At 45.3% G+C, this 16,603-nt stretch overlaps 1 protein-coding gene across 2 annotated transcripts; it reads right to left on the reverse strand.

Annotated features, from left to right (window-relative positions):
• Window positions 1-104: 104 nt before the first annotated feature.
• Window positions 105-15,921, reverse strand: RNF114 (ring finger protein 114). Of its 2 annotated transcripts, none has more exons than XM_047851414.1 (6): window positions 15,740-15,921; window positions 9,803-9,953; window positions 7,077-7,183; window positions 6,594-6,705; window positions 3,231-3,338; window positions 105-1,964 (listed from the first exon to the last, which is right to left on the reverse strand). In XM_047851414.1, exons 1-6 carry the CDS (start codon window positions 15,877-15,879, stop codon window positions 1,899-1,901), a joined length of 684 nt encoding a protein of 227 aa, XP_047707370.1. In that variant the 5' UTR covers window positions 15,880-15,921; the 3' UTR covers window positions 105-1,898. The 2 variants fall into 2 exon arrangements, with proteins under 2 accessions (XP_047707370.1, XP_047707369.1); XM_047851413.1 differs by having other exon boundaries at window positions 6,591-6,705; window positions 15,740-15,919.
• Between the last annotated feature and the right edge of the window lie 682 nt (window positions 15,922-16,603).

The raw sequence follows: 16,603 nt of genomic DNA on the forward strand, positions 1-16,603 counted from the left end.
GCTTGGGGTTTTCTCTCTCCCTCTCTCAAAATAAACGTTTGAAATAATAAAAAAATAAAAAAAAAAAAAAGTGGTTAGTGAAAACAGGCATTACAGCTTGCCAATCGGATAAATTATGAAATTTATTTATATTTCACCTTTTAAAAGCCAGAACATAACAAATTTCACTTTCTGGAAAGTCATCTTATTAGAAATACATGAAGTGCACTTAATACAAGGAAATCAGTTTCTTGGTACCATTAGTGAGATGGACAGTCATTCGTTCCCTCAAATGAAGGCTTTGTCAAATTTCCCTCCAGATTCAGACCTCTCACGTCAGGGAGGGCTAAATGAATTTTTTCCAGAAATCACAGTGAAGGCGCTGACCTTAACATTTGGGCCCTCCAAAGCAACATCACATTAGAAAAGATTATTTTGCCTAGCAAAGGGCCCTGTCTTTGCTGGTCACTAGGCGTCTGCAGCCCCCACTGGCAGGCAGGGAGAGGCCCACAACAGCGGTGCTCACAGGCCCCAAAGCTCCCTGTCACTTACAACCTCAGCCACTGACCAGAAAAACTTCCCATGTTCAGAGTAGAGAGGTCTGACACGAAAAAAATGAACCTAAATCCACGTCTTTTGGTTATGTTCCTACAGATTAGACTGACACCGCTCTCAGCCTTGTATTTATTAATATTCGCAAAACATGGTGAACTTCAAGTTTCTTGAGCTAGTTTCCAGCAGTTTCCATTAACAAGCGCTCACAAGAGCTGTGTTTGCCTTTTTAACAGTGCGTCTTGTCAAAAGGAGACAGCAGGCTGTGAGACTAGATTTCCCATGACCTCTGCTTTACAAGGCAGGTTTCACACACTGATTTACAGATGGAAATCAGTTTCATAAGGAAACCATTTATGATAGAAAAGCAATACTCAGATACTCAGTTTAATCTAAGTTACCAAAGAAAAGATAAAATAACTAGAGTATCTACTGGAGCCCCCAAACCTCTTCCTTCTTATTCATGTGAGGACTCCTTCTCGTGCCTCAAGGACAAGAATGTAAGCAGGTTCTCAAACAGAGAGGCAAACATGACGCAGTCCTTTGAAAATACCATGTTAGTTCAAAAATCAGAACCAAAAAGCTACGGCCCTCGCACTGCTCTTAGCTGACCCTCCTCCCCACTTATGGATAAATGGAGTTTAACTTTCCTAACCTAGAAACACTTATTGTCACTAAAAAGATGTGGTTACACCTTATCCTAAAAAGGCACCATGCAGGCATTTAAGACTGAACCAGTTAACTCTAAGGGTGTGCAGGAGCGGTAGGAAAATAGAACTAATCAAAACTTCCAGCATCAGATCATGCTAAACCCAGAACATTCACCCCAACAGGCCTTTTGCAATGTTTCCCAGGAGGGACACTCCAGCTTCCGGCAGCTGCTGCTAAGGACCAACTAACAGAACCTCCGCAGCACAGAAGGAGCTCCACCACCGATGGGACACACGTTTGCCAGAGCTCACACACCTCACCTCAGGGACAAGGAGAGGAGGGAGGTGCTGGTCTCGTTTGTGCTATTCGTGACCCAGAACAGGTCCTGGCTGGCTCAGAGGACCTGAGAGATGCACACTAAAGGGGAGGAACGAGAGTGAAACAAGGGCAGGTGAAGAACCTGGATTCTCTTCCAGAAAAGGAAGCAGAAACTCCAGGGAGCAGCTGAGGGCAATCAGAGACCAGACACATGACAGAGTTAACAGTAGGGGAGACCCCAAAGGAAGGGACGGCTCTGACCTGGGGACCTTTTTCCCTGTCAGAAGTGACCACAGCTCACTTCCAGGTCTGTTGTACATTGAAGGTGTAGGAGTCACAGGTTTCACGCCCAACACACAACGGACGCTCTGGAGCACGAGCTGGGCAGTAGAGACCGCTCACTGATCGATGATGGAGCGCTGCAACACCTGATTCATCATGTCCTCTTCATCAACATCGTAATCCTGAGGGCGAAACACAGACCCTTGGCCCCGGCACCTGTCACAGCCGCAAAGACTGTCGTTCAATGGGGGAAGCGGGGCGGCCCAGTGACAGGCTCCGGAGACGCCTGGCCCAGCATGGATCCCAGCTTGTTTCTGGTGCCAGCCACGGAGCTCTGGGCAAACCACTCGACCTCTCTGGGCCTCTGCCGCCTCCTCCTGAGGATGAGAACACTGATGGCTCCCTTAGACGGGGACTGTGAGGACCACAGGGCACCTGTGCGCGGGGCGTGGCACAGACCGAGTGCTCACATGGGAGGACTTTCACTGCAGTGAAACTGGACTTTTAATTCAACGAGGCCAAATTACCTACTTGATTACAACTCGGGAATTTCATCTGTCTTCAGGGCACTAACAAAAAGGACAGTTATTGGGAAGTCTGAATCTCAGACACTCTCTTAGACTGAGAATACACATTCTTAGGACAACTTAGGAAGGAGTCATGCTTTCCTTCTTGGGTCCTGAAACACAGCCATTAAGACTGAATGCTGTTCTAAAATCCTCACAGCATACATATATATATATATATATATATATATATATATATATATATACACATATAAACAAACAAACGTTCTACTTCAAGGGTTTGGCCAAATTTATCTATTACTAGAATGCTAACACAACAGTGGGTCCCTTCAAACCACTCAGCACTAGGGAAAGGACACAAACCGGATGACTACTTTTGGCAAGTGGATGTGTTTTGACCTAAGATGCTCTAAAAAACATGTGACACTTCATATGGAATTCCGCCTTTCCAGCTTCTTGGGGTTGGGACAGGCGGAGAAAACTGGCAATGCCGTGCCTGTGTCTCTGCACACTGCTGTCAGCGGGAGCTGATGGCAGCATGACATGTGTCAGGTGCCGTCTGGCTTGCAAATCCTCAGGGAGACCATTTCCATTACCTGCCTGGTCCCCATGGGCATCTGAGCTTCAGGATCCCAAGCCAGGTGCTGGAACGGGTAGAAACTACACATACCAAAAGAAAGTGGGAAAAACTTCTGGAAGAAAACCCAGGAGTAATCTTACATCATGTCTCACTGTAGACACAACAAAGGCTCTGACCACTCAGTGGGCTCACGGACATAGACCACACAGCTGCTGTTCCAGGGAGCCCATCACATCAATGACAAAACTCAACAATGGGACCCACAGCTTTCCCGGTAAGAGAAGGGATGTTGTTGTGCTGTTACCCCAGGGGAGAGATCAGGCCCCGGGCTCCAGACTCACCACAAAAGTGTCGTAAGAAAACTGGTGCCGGCGCTGGATGTGCTCTATGAAGTTGGCGCTGCGGTAGTTGGGGTCTCCCCAAGGCATCGAGGCACATATCGGACAAACCTTTCAACAAAAAAGCACGGTCTTAGGCACCTGACCTTTGAGCTAACATCAGCCCTCTGTGGCCCGTATCTGGCCTTTCTTCCAGGGCAGCTTTCCTGACACATCAGTTTAGGGCCTGGCCACTCCTTCATAGGTACATTCGTATCCCAGAAGACACTGTCAGTCTCCCACTCAGGTCAAATGGCACATGAGAGTGCCTAACGGCTTTGGCCATGACACTACCCTTTCCTGATCCCCTACTGTGGTCAGGACAATGTGTTAGCCCAGTAGGGGCCTAGACTATGGCCTTCTGACCCAGCACACAAAATGATCCAAAAGCACAAAGAAAAACAAGGAAATGACAGATGAACAATAACCTGAGGAAGTAAAACACAACCTTCTGTGCTATTTTTACAAAGTAAATGCTGAGACAAGAGGGCTGACGTTGAAAAGCCCTCATATAAGAAGTCGATTTGGGAATTATGGGGACCACATCAAAATAAAAAGCTTCTGCACAGAGAAGGAAACAATCAGCAAAACTAAAAGGCAACCAACAGAATGGGAGAAGATATTTGCAAACATATCAGATAAAGGGTTCGTACCCAAAATCTATAAAGAACTTATCAAATTCAACACCCAAAAACCAAATAATCCAGTAAAGAAATGGGCAAAAGACATGAATAGATATTTCTCCAAAGACATCCAGATGGCCAACAGACACATGAAAAAATGCCCAACATCACTCATCAGGGAGATACCACCTCACACCTGTCAGAATGGCTAACATTAACAACTCAGGCAACAACAGATGTTGGCGAGGATGTGGAGAGAGAGGATCTCTTTTGCACTGCTGGTGGGAATGCAAACTGGTGCAGCCACTCTGGGAAACAGTACGGAGGTTCCTCAAAAAATTAAAAACAGAACTACCCTATGACCCAGCAATTGCACTACTAGGCATTTATCCACGGGATACAGGTGTGCTGTTTCAAAGGGACACATGCACCCCCATGTTTATGGCAGCACTATCAACAATAGCCAAAGTATGGAAAGAGCCCAAATGTCCATTGATGGATGAATGGATAAAGATGTGGTATACACACACACACACACACACACACACACACACACACACACAATGGAGTATTACTCGACAATCAAAAAGAATGAAATCTTGCTATCTGCAGCTACATGGATAGAAATGGAGGGTATTATGCTATGTGAAATTAGAGAAAGACAAATATATGACCTCACTCATATGAGGAATTTAAGATACTAAACAGATGAACACAAAGGAAGGGAAGCAAAAATAATATAACAGGGAGGGGGACAAAACATAAGAGACTCTTAAATATAGAGAACAGAGGGTTGCTGGAGGGGTTCGGGGAGATGGGCTACATAGGTAAGGGGCATTAAGGAATCTACTTCTGAAATCACTGTTGCACTATATGCTAACTAACTTGGATATAAATTAAGTAAATTAAAAAATAAAATAAAAACAAAAATGAAATAAAATGAAAATAAAATAAAATAATAAAGAAGTCAGTTTGGGCGTTGAAGACTGGGAGGTATTTGGAAAGACACAACATGAAAGGGTGCTCCACAAGACTGGCAATGGCACAGAGGAAAGGCCAGGAGTCAGCAGTACAGGCATTACAGGCGATCAGCTGGCTAGAATGGAAAATTCAGAGATGGACAGAGAGGAGCTGGGACAGGGAGAAGCAGGCCTCAGTGGTCAGCTTAGAGATGGCACTCCACCAGTAATAAGGAAGGTATCGTAACAAAAGGCATTAGCAAAAGACGAATCTGAAATGGTGGAAGATTCCTGGTGGAAGGAGCTGGGCAGGCAGCTGTGGATATGGGGCTAGATCATGGGTCAGGTCAGGAGACTGAGAAGGAGGTCACTTCCAAAGGGAAGGGCTGAAACATCAACAGTTAAGAAGGAGTTCTGTAAAGGGAGAAGGGATAGAACAGAGGGCCAATGGATGAAGGAAGAGAGGCTTCAACAGAGACAAAATAACCACAGGAATGTCAGAAAGCCAAAGGAGGGGAAAAAAGAGAAAATTAGGTTGTAGTGCCAGAAACCGCAATGTTGGGTATAGAACTTACTTGAAAGGAAAAAGAGGAAAGGGTAGTACTACTGAAAAGGACCACACTCAAACATTAAAAAAAAAACACAAAAAAACCCTACGTACCAGTCTGTGATACTTAAAGGAGTGATAAACACTTTCCTAGTAACTTTTTTTAATGTTTATTTATTTTTGAGAGACAGATCATGAGTGGGAGAGGGGCAGACAGAGAGGAAGATACAGAATCCGAAGCAGGCTCCAGGCTCTGAGCTGTCAGCACAGAGCCCGACGTGGGGCTCGAACCCACAGACTGTGAGATCATGACCTGAGCTGAAGTCAGATGCTTAACTGACTAAGCCGCTCAGGTGCACCGTAATTTCATATACATTCCCTTTCCCACAACTATAAAGATACTACTCTCAAAAGGAAAATGACAGCTTTACACAGAAGATACCTGGTGGACACCAAGCGATCCAACAAAGGGGCCAACAGATATCACATGACCCCTGAAGCGGCATCTGGAGGACACATCGCTTATGGAATGTCCCTGCTTCTAATGATGAAAAAACACACAAACCGAAATCCAAGGACCTCTTACAAAACAACTGGCCTGTCCTCTTTAAAAATGTTAAGGTCATGGAAGGCAAAGAAAGACCTAGCACCAGAGACATGACAATTACGTGTAACACACAGATCAAGGACTTGGGGGCAGGAGGATATTGCTATGAAGGACATAACAATGGTTAAAATTCAAGGGCAGTCCACTTTTTTTTTTTTTTAAAGTAATCTCTAGGCCCAACGTGGGGATCCAACTCACGACCCCGACACCAAGAGTCGCATACTCCACCAAGTGAGCTGGCCAGGCACGCCTACAATTGTTAAAATTTAAACATGAATTTTATATTAGATATCAGATTATGTCAAAGTTACATCTCCTAAGTGTGACAAACACAAAAAACGTGATTTTTGAAGAAAATGCTCTTGTTCTTAGGAGGTATATGCTGAAGTGTGCAGGACAAAAGGTCATGGTATCTGTAACTTATTACTGAATGGCTAGCAAAATGTAGAGTATCACGCAGAGTATCATTAAGCATATACTGTAAAATGTTACCAATCTGTGAATCTAGGTGAAGGGTACACAGGAGTTCACTGCACTACCCCTGTTCATTTTTCTGTTTAACTTTTTTCCAAAAAAAGCTCCTCTTACCACAGATTTGGTGTCCGTGCTATGGGACAGCTTGCAGTGTTCCACTAGCCCTTCCTGATCAAAGTTCTTCTCGGGACAGTACGGGCAAGGGAAGGTGTAACGGTTTGGGACGTTCCTGGAAGATGAAAGGCAGAACAGAAGAAATCTCTTTGTGAGTACCCTTCCACACTTCAATCTCCATACCTCCAAAAAGGAGCAGAGTTCAATGTGTTATGACAGGGATTCTGACAATTACCTGAGAAGCACATCAACTGTTTTGAACATAACTTCATAGCAGAGCTAACATTTGAAGTGAACATCAGAGTTCTCCACACCCCACCCCAAAACGAAAACGGACAGATAACAGTTATACATCCGTAGCCAGCATACATCTGAATAATAACTATACACCCACTTCCCCAAACTCCTACAACTAAACCCTGAAACATGCAAAGTGTCCACTGTCTTCATAGCAGAAGAGGACCTCCACCTGAGGGAGTCATTCACCTTGGTTGAAGGGAGGCATCCTTGGTGGTGGCCTTCACACCTTCCATGATGTAATTCTGGTATTTGGAACAGGTAGCCACGTGGGCCCGGATCTTGGATAGGAAGAACTTAGGAAGAATGACAGCCCACAAGTTAGTCAGACCTTGGACCAGGTCCCACATAGTCCCAAAGCAAGGGCAAGGTGAAAACCAGACCTGTACCACCCTGGCAAACAATCTCACCAGACTCCCAGCTATGCTGACAGGGCTAAAACCACGTTTGCTGCAGGGGCTCTGTTAATACCAAAGCTGATGTCTTACTTGACCAATCCAGGATGTCTGCTTCCACTCGAAAATAACTCTCCTAGAGGTTTTTGTATTCAAGGTATGCTCTCTGCTCAGACACACTCCAAACCCAGGGAAGGTTTAAAAGTTTTACACATAGCATTTAAACTAGCCTCTTCACAGCAAGCCAAGAACCACATTCTATTATGTGCAGCAGCAAAAAGTAATCATTTAAGTATAAGAGATAAAGACCAGTAATTCTAGTTAAGGTACAGAATTCCAGACTGTGGTAAATAATCTTTAAAAAACAAAAACAAAAAACAGAAATCCAGAAATCTGAATTCTATTTCTCCTACAGAATCTAGCCTTTACAAGTTGAAAAGAGAAAACCTAAAGGAGAGTGCTTCATTGCAGGTGTTCTAAAAAGAAAGAAAAAGTATAAGGAATGAAGAAAAAGGGGAGGTAAAGGGAAGATAAACATTTTCTGAGGCAGAATACACCTAGAGATATGATACGATACAAACATTAATCTTTAAAATGGAGAATATCAAAAGTATACAGAAAAAGAAAAATCCATCACGCATACATAAAGTAACGGGTAACTTCATTTCAATATCCTGAGTTCCAAAATTAAAGGAAGGCACAAGAAAAAAAGGAAGTTTCAATATTTGAGCTCTGGTTTACCATAATGCTTCTTTCTGTCTTACCTCCAGCTAAAGAACTTGACTTCGAGCTGCCAACCAAAGAGCTCCCAATTAAAAGGGACGGTAAATATCCCCATTCAGAACAGTAGCCACTGTGTACCCTTAGTGCTAAATCAATCTGAAAGGAAGGAGATGGGAACGTATACCCATCCTATGGCCATCCACACTAATGTGTTAAAGTAACAAAACTGACACGTTAGACTAGTAAGTCATTAAGTGAAATTTTTTTTTCAAAAATGAGAAAAAGCTCTAGAATTACATACTATGATCCTATTTTGTAAAATTCTGACAACTGTATTTGGTAAAAACCTTAGATCTGCGTTTGTCAAAGGGCAGAAAATGTTTTGCAGCCTTCTAAACTGAATCACTTGTAAAGAGGTCATCTCTGGGGGCACCTGGGTGGCTCAGTTGGTTAAGCATATGACTCCTGATTTTGGTTCAGGTCACGATCTCAGTTTGTGGGATTGAGCCCTGTGCTGAGCCCTGTGCTGGGCTCTGTGCTGACAGCATGGAGCCTGCTTGGGATTCTGTCTCTCTGCCCCAGCCCCTGCCCCCACCCCCATTCACTCACACCCCCTCTCAAAATAAATACATTAAAAAAATAAAAAGGTAATCTCTAGAGTAGGAAACAAGCCTACATTATTTTATACTTTTGTATGATCTGAAATTAAGAAAATCATAATGATTTTAAAACCTGTAAGGCTGTGTGTATCTCTTGGAAAATAAGAATAATATTTCTCCTTTATTATAGATGTTAAATACACTGGATTCTAACAGGATTATACAACCGAATGGATGCACTTCAAATGTTTGGTATTGCTATTATAATCAAATAATTTCATACTGACCTTTATGTCATGATTCCTATCAAGTGCTAAAAAGTTCAAATATTAAGTTTTATATCTATATTGACACAGATGACAAAATTTTCCCTCAAACTCATTACAGCAGATAACTTTTTTGAGATGACCTCATCTTATGTTAAAACAATTAAGAAACAAAGGCTCCTGGATGGCTCAGTTAGTTAAGCATCCAAATCCTGATCTCATGGTTCAGGAGACAGAGCCCTGCGTCAGGTTATGCGCTGACAGTGTGGAGCCTGTTGGGGTTTCCTCTGACCCTTCCCAGCTTGCAAACGTGTGTGTGTGCTCCTTCCTTCAAAATAAATACATATTTAAAAAGAAATAAATAGGGGCGCCTGGGTGGCGCAGTCGGTAAAGCGTCCGACTTCAGCCAGGTCACGATCTCGCGGTCCGTGAGTTCGAGCCCCGCGTCAGGCTCTGGGCTGATGGCTCGGAGCCTGGAGCCTGTTTCCGATTCTGTGTCTCCCTCTCTCTCTGCCCCTCCCCCGTTCATGCTCTGTCTCTCTCTGTCCCAAAAATAAATTAAAAACGTTGAAAAAAAAATTAAAAAAAAAAATAAAAAGAAAAAGAAAAAGAAATAAACAAACAGCATTGTCATTATGATCTAAAGTTATGCATAATTTTGGAAAAGCGCATCTTTTAAAGGAACAAAATGGGATAACGTTTTAGTTTCCAAAGCTACGATATATAATATACTAAACCAACTCTTAAAAAAGCAAATCAAAACCAATAAAGGTACTAAAATCAAACAGCACAGCCACTGCTGCAGATAACTAGCATGCACACGTGCTGTTAGTCACCTAGTCATGCTCTAACTTGAGAAACACGTGGCAACAGCTCTGTGTTTTACCCCCTCATCGCAGAAGGACACCGACTTCCGTTTTACTTCCACATACATTTTTACGGCAGCCATGGCAAGAAGTCTCTGTGCTCTCGATCTGCCGCTCGAGCTCCGCGGCTCGGACGCCAGGTGCCAGAGCGCTGCGACACACCCCACAGACAGGCTTCTTCGGCTTCAGACATTCCTGCAGGCATGCAGAGCAAAAGCTAGAACAAGACACACAGAGAACCTGCGTCATGCATCGTGGAGACAAGACAACAAAAATGGATAAACTTTTAAAAAGACGTCAATGAGTAATGGGTTAAAAACACGTTGCTCCCTAACTCCTGATTCAAATGCGGAGTCCTCCCAGGCCAGAAAAGCAGGGGGTGGAGGTCCTGCAAAGCAGACACAGGTCCACCAACAGAAACAAATGCAAAACAAAACGCCAACTATCATGGTACACGGTGAGAGGGGTCATGGCACAGTCTTCAAACCTCAGCACCTGCCACTGAGGGATCTGGGGGAGTTTTCCTGAACCTCGGTTTTTCCTCTGTGAAATGGAGACGGCAGTAGCTACCTCTGGGATTACTGGAATGGGATATCGATAGCAGACCCTTCTTAGTACAGTGTCAAGCACCTGTGAAATGCACCACAAACACGAGGTGCTACCATTAGAGGTGAATATAAAGCACCACGAGGACACAGAGAGAAGACCAACTAGTTGTGACCCAAGGAGGTCAGGGCTGGTAAGACTTCAAAGGCAGCATTCATGAAACAGCCTTAGAAGAAAGAGCTCAACTGCAGAAGGGAAGAATACTCTAGACCCTTAGACTTAAAACACTCATGATGCACCTAAGGAAATAAAAGTCTAACGCTTTTCCTCAGAAACAGTAGGAACCCAGATGTTTAAAGATATCAATCAACAAGGCCAAATCCAAGTTTTAGAAAAATAGCTGAGGTTAACATGGACAATAGAGTTCTTGGTTTTTAATTTTTTTTTTTTTTTTTTTTAAGGTGAGGAAAGACAGGAGCCTTGAAGTAGAAACCAAACAGATAGCTAAGGCAAGGAATTCTGAGGGCCTGAGGCAACAGTGAATTAACTGAAGAAATGATTCAGAGGGGGAGTCAGCAGTACTTGGTAGCTTACTGAGTTTGAGAAGGAAAGTCAAAGATGGCCAAGTTTCTATCCTGAAACTAGGCAGGTAATAATGCTGAGATAAGAATGAACGGACACACAGAAAGAATGGACACTAAGACATGAAAATAGCCCAGCTACATACCCAACCTGAGACACTTAAGGCAGGATAATAAAATCTGTTAGGAAGAATTCAACACGTATCATCAAAGGTAACCTGTGCATCTCACACATTTTTACTGTCTCTAAGGATTTTCTTCCTCTTTGTCATTAAGCTAGGTGTTAATACTGCCACATGAAACAGACCAGGCTGGAAGAAGGTGAGGGGGCCTAGTGATTCATCACTGAGAGTAAAGCAGAGAAGGAAACAAAATCCCAGTCTTGATTTTTTTTTTTTTTTAATGTTTATTTATTTTTGAGAGAGCAAGAGGGAGCGAGCAGGGAAGGGGCAGAGAAAGAGGGAGATACAGAATATGAAGCAGGCTCCAGGCTCCGAGCTGTCAGCACAGAGCCCGACGCGGGGCTCAAACTCACAGACGGTGATATCATGACCTGAGCTGGAGTCCGATGCTTAAGTGACTGAGCCACCCAGGCACCCTGATGTTTATATTCCAAAGTGGAGAAAAACACAAATGTTAATTTCCAATACGGATGAAGTATACGAAGGAAATAAAACAAGGCAAAGAGATCAGCCGACATAGATCATACAGAGCTTCTTTAAAGAGGTAGTAATATTTGAGTGGCACCTGGGCGGCTCAGTCAGTTGACTGACTCTTGACTTGGCTCAGATCACGATCCCTGGGTTGTGGGAACAAGCCCTGAGTCAGGCTCCGTGCTGAATGTGAGGCCTGCTTTGGATTCTCTTTCTCTGGCCCTATGCCTCTAAGCTGAGACCCAAAACTATGAGGACACAGCCACACAGACCTGGACACAAAGAGGTACACACAGAGATGATATACCAAGTGTAAAGGGGTTTCCAAAAAGCAGGAAGGGAGGCTTTGGGACCATGATGGGTAGACCACTGAGAGAGGGTAAGTGATTAGGTTGGAGAGGTAGACAGGGTCTTGTGGCCATCACTTATTGTACCTCTTCTCAAAGGCAGATCACCAGAGTAACCCAAGAGAACTGAGGGTCCCAGAGAAACGAAGCCTAGATGGTAGTTTAGTAAAAGCAGCTTCAAGCCTTCCTTCAAGCACACACCAGGATACACAGCTCATTAACCAAATATGCACAAGCCACTTTGTGCCGGAGACATGCCCAACATGCAAGCCTTTTTTTTTTTTTTTTTTTTTAACGTAATGTATTGTCAAACTGGCTAACATACAGTGTGTAAAGTGTGCTCCTGGTTTTGGGGGTAGATTCCCGTGGTTCATCGCTTACATACAACACCCAGTACTCATCCCATGAAGTCCCCTCCTCAATGCCCATCACCCATTTTCCCCTCTCCCCACCCATCAACTCTCAGTTTGTTCCTTGTATTTAAGAGTCTCTTATGGTTTGCTTCCCTGTTTTTTTTCCCCCTTCCTTTCCCCCATGGTCTTCTGTTAAGTTTCTCAAGTTCCACATGAGTGAAAACATATGCCTTTCTCTGACTTATTTCACTTAGCGTAACACCTTCCAGTTCCATCCATGTTGTTGCAAATGGCATGATTCCATGCTTACTCATTGCCAAGTAGTATTCCATTGTATATATAAACCACATCTTCTTTATCCACTCATCAGTTAACGGACATTTAAGCTCTTTCCACAATCTGGCTATTGTTGAAAGCACTGCTGTAAACATCGGGGTACATGTGCCCCTATGAATCAGCACTCCTGTATCCTTTGGATAAATTCCTAGTAGTGCTATTGCTGGGTCGTAGGGTAGTTCAATTTTTTGAAGAATCTCCACACTGTTTTCCAGAGCAGCTGCACCAGTTTGCATTCCCACCAACAGTGCAAGAGGGTTCCTTTTTCTCCACATCTTCCCCAGCATCTGTTGTTTCCTGAGTTGTTAATTTTAGCCACTCTGACAGGTGTGAGGTGGTATCTCAGTGTGGTTTTGATTTGTATTTCCCTGATGAGGAGTGACGTTGAGCATCTTTTCATGTGTCTGTTGGCCATCTGAATGTCTTCTTTGGAAAAGTGTCTATTCATGTCTTCTGCCCATTTCTTCACTGGATTATTTGGTTTTTTGGGTGTTAAGTTTGGTAAATTCTTTATAGGTTTTTATACTCTTTATCCGATGTCATTTGCAAATATCATCTCCCATTGTTGTTTGCCTTTTAGTTTTGTTGACCATTTCCTTTGGAAGCCTGGTTTTAAATGGTTCCTGTATCTTGGGCTGGCTTTCCGTTTCCCTTTTTTATTTATGGACCTTGATCTAGTCCAGTCTTCTAGATGCTCCACCCTTTCTGTTACAGCGGTATGTACAAAGTCCCTTCTCCTCCAGCTATATGCCACTGAATTGCAGAGACACAGTCATTTAGGGCTTGAAATAAAGTTTTATAAAAACTCAATGCCCCATCCAGCCAGAGCTACAAAGATGCTGGTTTCCGAGCACAGACGTTAGCAAGTATCTGCCACTTTTTGCTGAGCAAAAAGCACTTGGCTAGAGCTAAGGGAGACTTAGCTCCCCTCACAGGGGTGCATCTATCTGTCTTCAATCAGCAGAGTTGATGAACACCTCGAACTAGCGTGGTGAGTATAGAAAAGAGCCAAGGTTTAAAACCCAGTACTTCCCCCTTGACCTCTGACCTGGGGAAGGCTCGTGTGGCTCAATAAAACCTCGAATTTTGCTGCTCTTCAGTTGCTAAATTGCACTAGATCAAGCCTCTTTATAAACATTAATGGTAAATGAAATCCAATGAGGCGCGCCTGAGTGGCCTAGTCGATTAACTGAGAGTTAAGAGCGGGCAAGGTCAATCTTGCCTCAGGTCATGATCTCTTAAGATCAAGCCCTGAGACTGGCTCTTTACTGACAGCACAGAGCCTGCCTGCGATTCTGTCTCTCCCTCTCTCTGCCCCTCCCCTGCTCACTCTGTCTCTATCAAAAAAAAAAAAAAAAAAAAAAAGTAAAGAAAAGAAATCCAATGAATTGGTCCAAAATTAGGTAAATGTAGAAAGGAGGGCTGATCCAAGGAAAAGAGGATTCAATGAGAACGCTATCTAGCCTCCACCTTAACTCACGTGAGTTTGCTTCCACCGCCAATTTCTCGGTTCATCCACCCATTACCCAATCGCTCCCCTACTCATCCACACCACTTTGATCCCTGTAATACCCTCCCACCGCACAATGAATTTTCACAATACTTTGAACACTTGTTAGTCTCACCTACCATCAATTCACTAGACTGTAAACTGAGGGCACTATCTGGCACATAGTGAGCACACAAACACTTTAGTTGGCTGAATGGAAGATTGGAAGATGGATGCTCAGACACACGTTAGGCACTGGGGACACAGAGAGGGGCACTACAGATATGGTCACTGCCCTCATGATCTCGAAGTTTTGCTCTATGTAAGGACGAAGGAAGCCCCAGGAGTGAAGCAGAGTAGTTTAAGTAGGGATGGTGATAAGGGAGGTGGCTTAAACGGGGACTTGAAGTCTGGAAAGGATGTGCAGTAGTTGGCAGGGGAGATGCAGATGGGGTATGAAGAGTTCCAGGCTAACTCAACTGCAAGTGGGAACAGCCCAAAGCCAGAAAGAGCTTAGAGGACTTGAAGAAGCAAAAAGCAGTCAGTGTGGCTGGAGAGCCCTTGCCAGGTGCCAATCATTCTCTGGGCTGGCAAGGAGACACCTGCAGTTCATCTGGGAAGGCTCAGACAACGGTGAGCCTGCCCCCTGCGAGCCTCACCTGCAAAATGGCTGCCAACCCTCTTCCTCTGCAGGACTGCAGCGCAAATAAGAATACCTGTGAGGCCCAGCAGGCGCCTATCGTGCCTACTCTCCAGCAAAGGTGTCCTAAAAACAATACCAAGGTGATACCCATGATAAGCACTGCGGGAGACCACCGAGGAAATGCCAACTCCCAGGGTGCGAGAAGTGGCCACATTTTCTACAGTTGTTTCAACTTAGGTGTGTTTGTGTGTCTGACGGAGCAAGGCTTGGGTTCAAATCCCGCCAACCTCAAGGCACCTACCCCAGCCCAGGGTCTGTACTATCATTTTCAGACACATTTCCTTCAGTCGTCCTAACCAGCGTATGAGCAACATGCAGGCCACGGAAGCTTAATCTCAAACAAAAAACGCAGCAAACCTCGCACACAAGTAGGAATGCCAACAATCGCTACCCGCAACTCCCAACCCCTTTCACAGTTAAAGGCAGACTGGTGAGATCTATTATCAAGACTTCCCTTTTGTTCTTTCAGTCTAGTTCAGCGTTTTTCCAGTTTCGGTGCACATTCGAATTACTTGGCAGAACTGGAGACATGACGCCATACGTGCCTTACTTTAGGAGCGACGCACAGGCTAGTCAATAAAAACTGCGGCTAAGGGCCGACTTTTTTTTTTTTTTTTTTTTAAGTAAACTGACCACTCGAGATCCAGACTCGCACTCTCTACCGATGGAGCCAGCCAGGCGCCCCACCTACGGCCGAGGCCGACTTGAGACCCTCCCTAATCCCCAGCAGGGCGCCACTCCACTATCGGGGGTGAGAAGGAGCCTGACAGGCCGCCTGGAACAGAGTAGGCGCTCAACAGACGGCGGGATACTTGGAAGCGAGCAGGGCGGAGAAGCACGCCCCGCCAACTTCCACAGACCTTCAGGAACCCCGGAGGGTCCCGCGAAGAGCCGCCTGTAGACCGGCCCTTGAGCTTCCGCCCCGGAACCCTCCCAGCCCGGTCTCGCCCCTCCCTACCAGACTCCCCCCGACCAGGCCCAGGCTTGCCGCTTACACGTGACCACAGGGCACCTGCACCGGCTTCTCGTACACTTCTAAGCACACAGGACACGTGAAGCGGCCCAGGGGGTCGGCCTCCGCAGCGGGCCCAGCCAGCTGCGCACCACCCTCACGGTCCTGCTGTTGCGCCGCCATCTTGCTGCCGCGCAGAGCGGCGCAACGGCGGCCGAGAAGGAGGAGCCCGAGGGGGCGGGGCGGAGGTCGTAGGCTGGCGCGCGCTGGGGGCGGGGCTCGCGGCCCACAGTGGGAGGGACGGGGTGAAACGCTGTGCGGTCCGGGGCACTTGGGGCGTGGCTTATGGGAAGGGCGCGAGGCTGGGGAGGGGCCAGAGGATGGGCCACTCCTCCTGGCCCTCGGACCGGAGGCTGGGAGGGAGGGTGAGAGGAGGGAAATCTGGAAAATGTGGAAGTCCCATGCAGAGCCCGGAAGAATTGGAACAGGCCTTGTGTCACTGCAGGTGTTTCCTCGATTTAAATCGTGACTGTCATCACTATTACTTAATATTTTACCCCAAATCGAGTTGCCTTTTCTTTAAACGTAGGCAAATTTTACTTACTTTTATTTTTTAGGCAAACAAATTTTAAAGGGAGACCACTCCTGAGCTACAAACAGAAAATTTTTTTTTAAGTTTATGTATTTATTTTGAGAGAAAAGGGGGGAGAGAGAGAGTGCATGTGAGGGAGGGGCAGAGAGAGAGGGAGAGAGAAGAACCCTAAGCAGGCTCCACACTGCCTGCACAGAGCCCAACACAGGGTTCGTTCTCACGAACCGTGAGGTGATGACCTGAGCCGAAATCCCACTGAGCCACCCAGGTGCCCCCAAATCTGCCTTATTTCTTTTTTTTTTAAATTTTTTTACG

The sequence above is a fragment of the Prionailurus viverrinus genome, chromosome A3, assembly GCF_022837055.1.
Source record: "Prionailurus viverrinus isolate Anna chromosome A3, UM_Priviv_1.0, whole genome shotgun sequence".
Classification (NCBI taxonomy): Eukaryota; Metazoa; Chordata; class Mammalia; order Carnivora; family Felidae; genus Prionailurus; species Prionailurus viverrinus.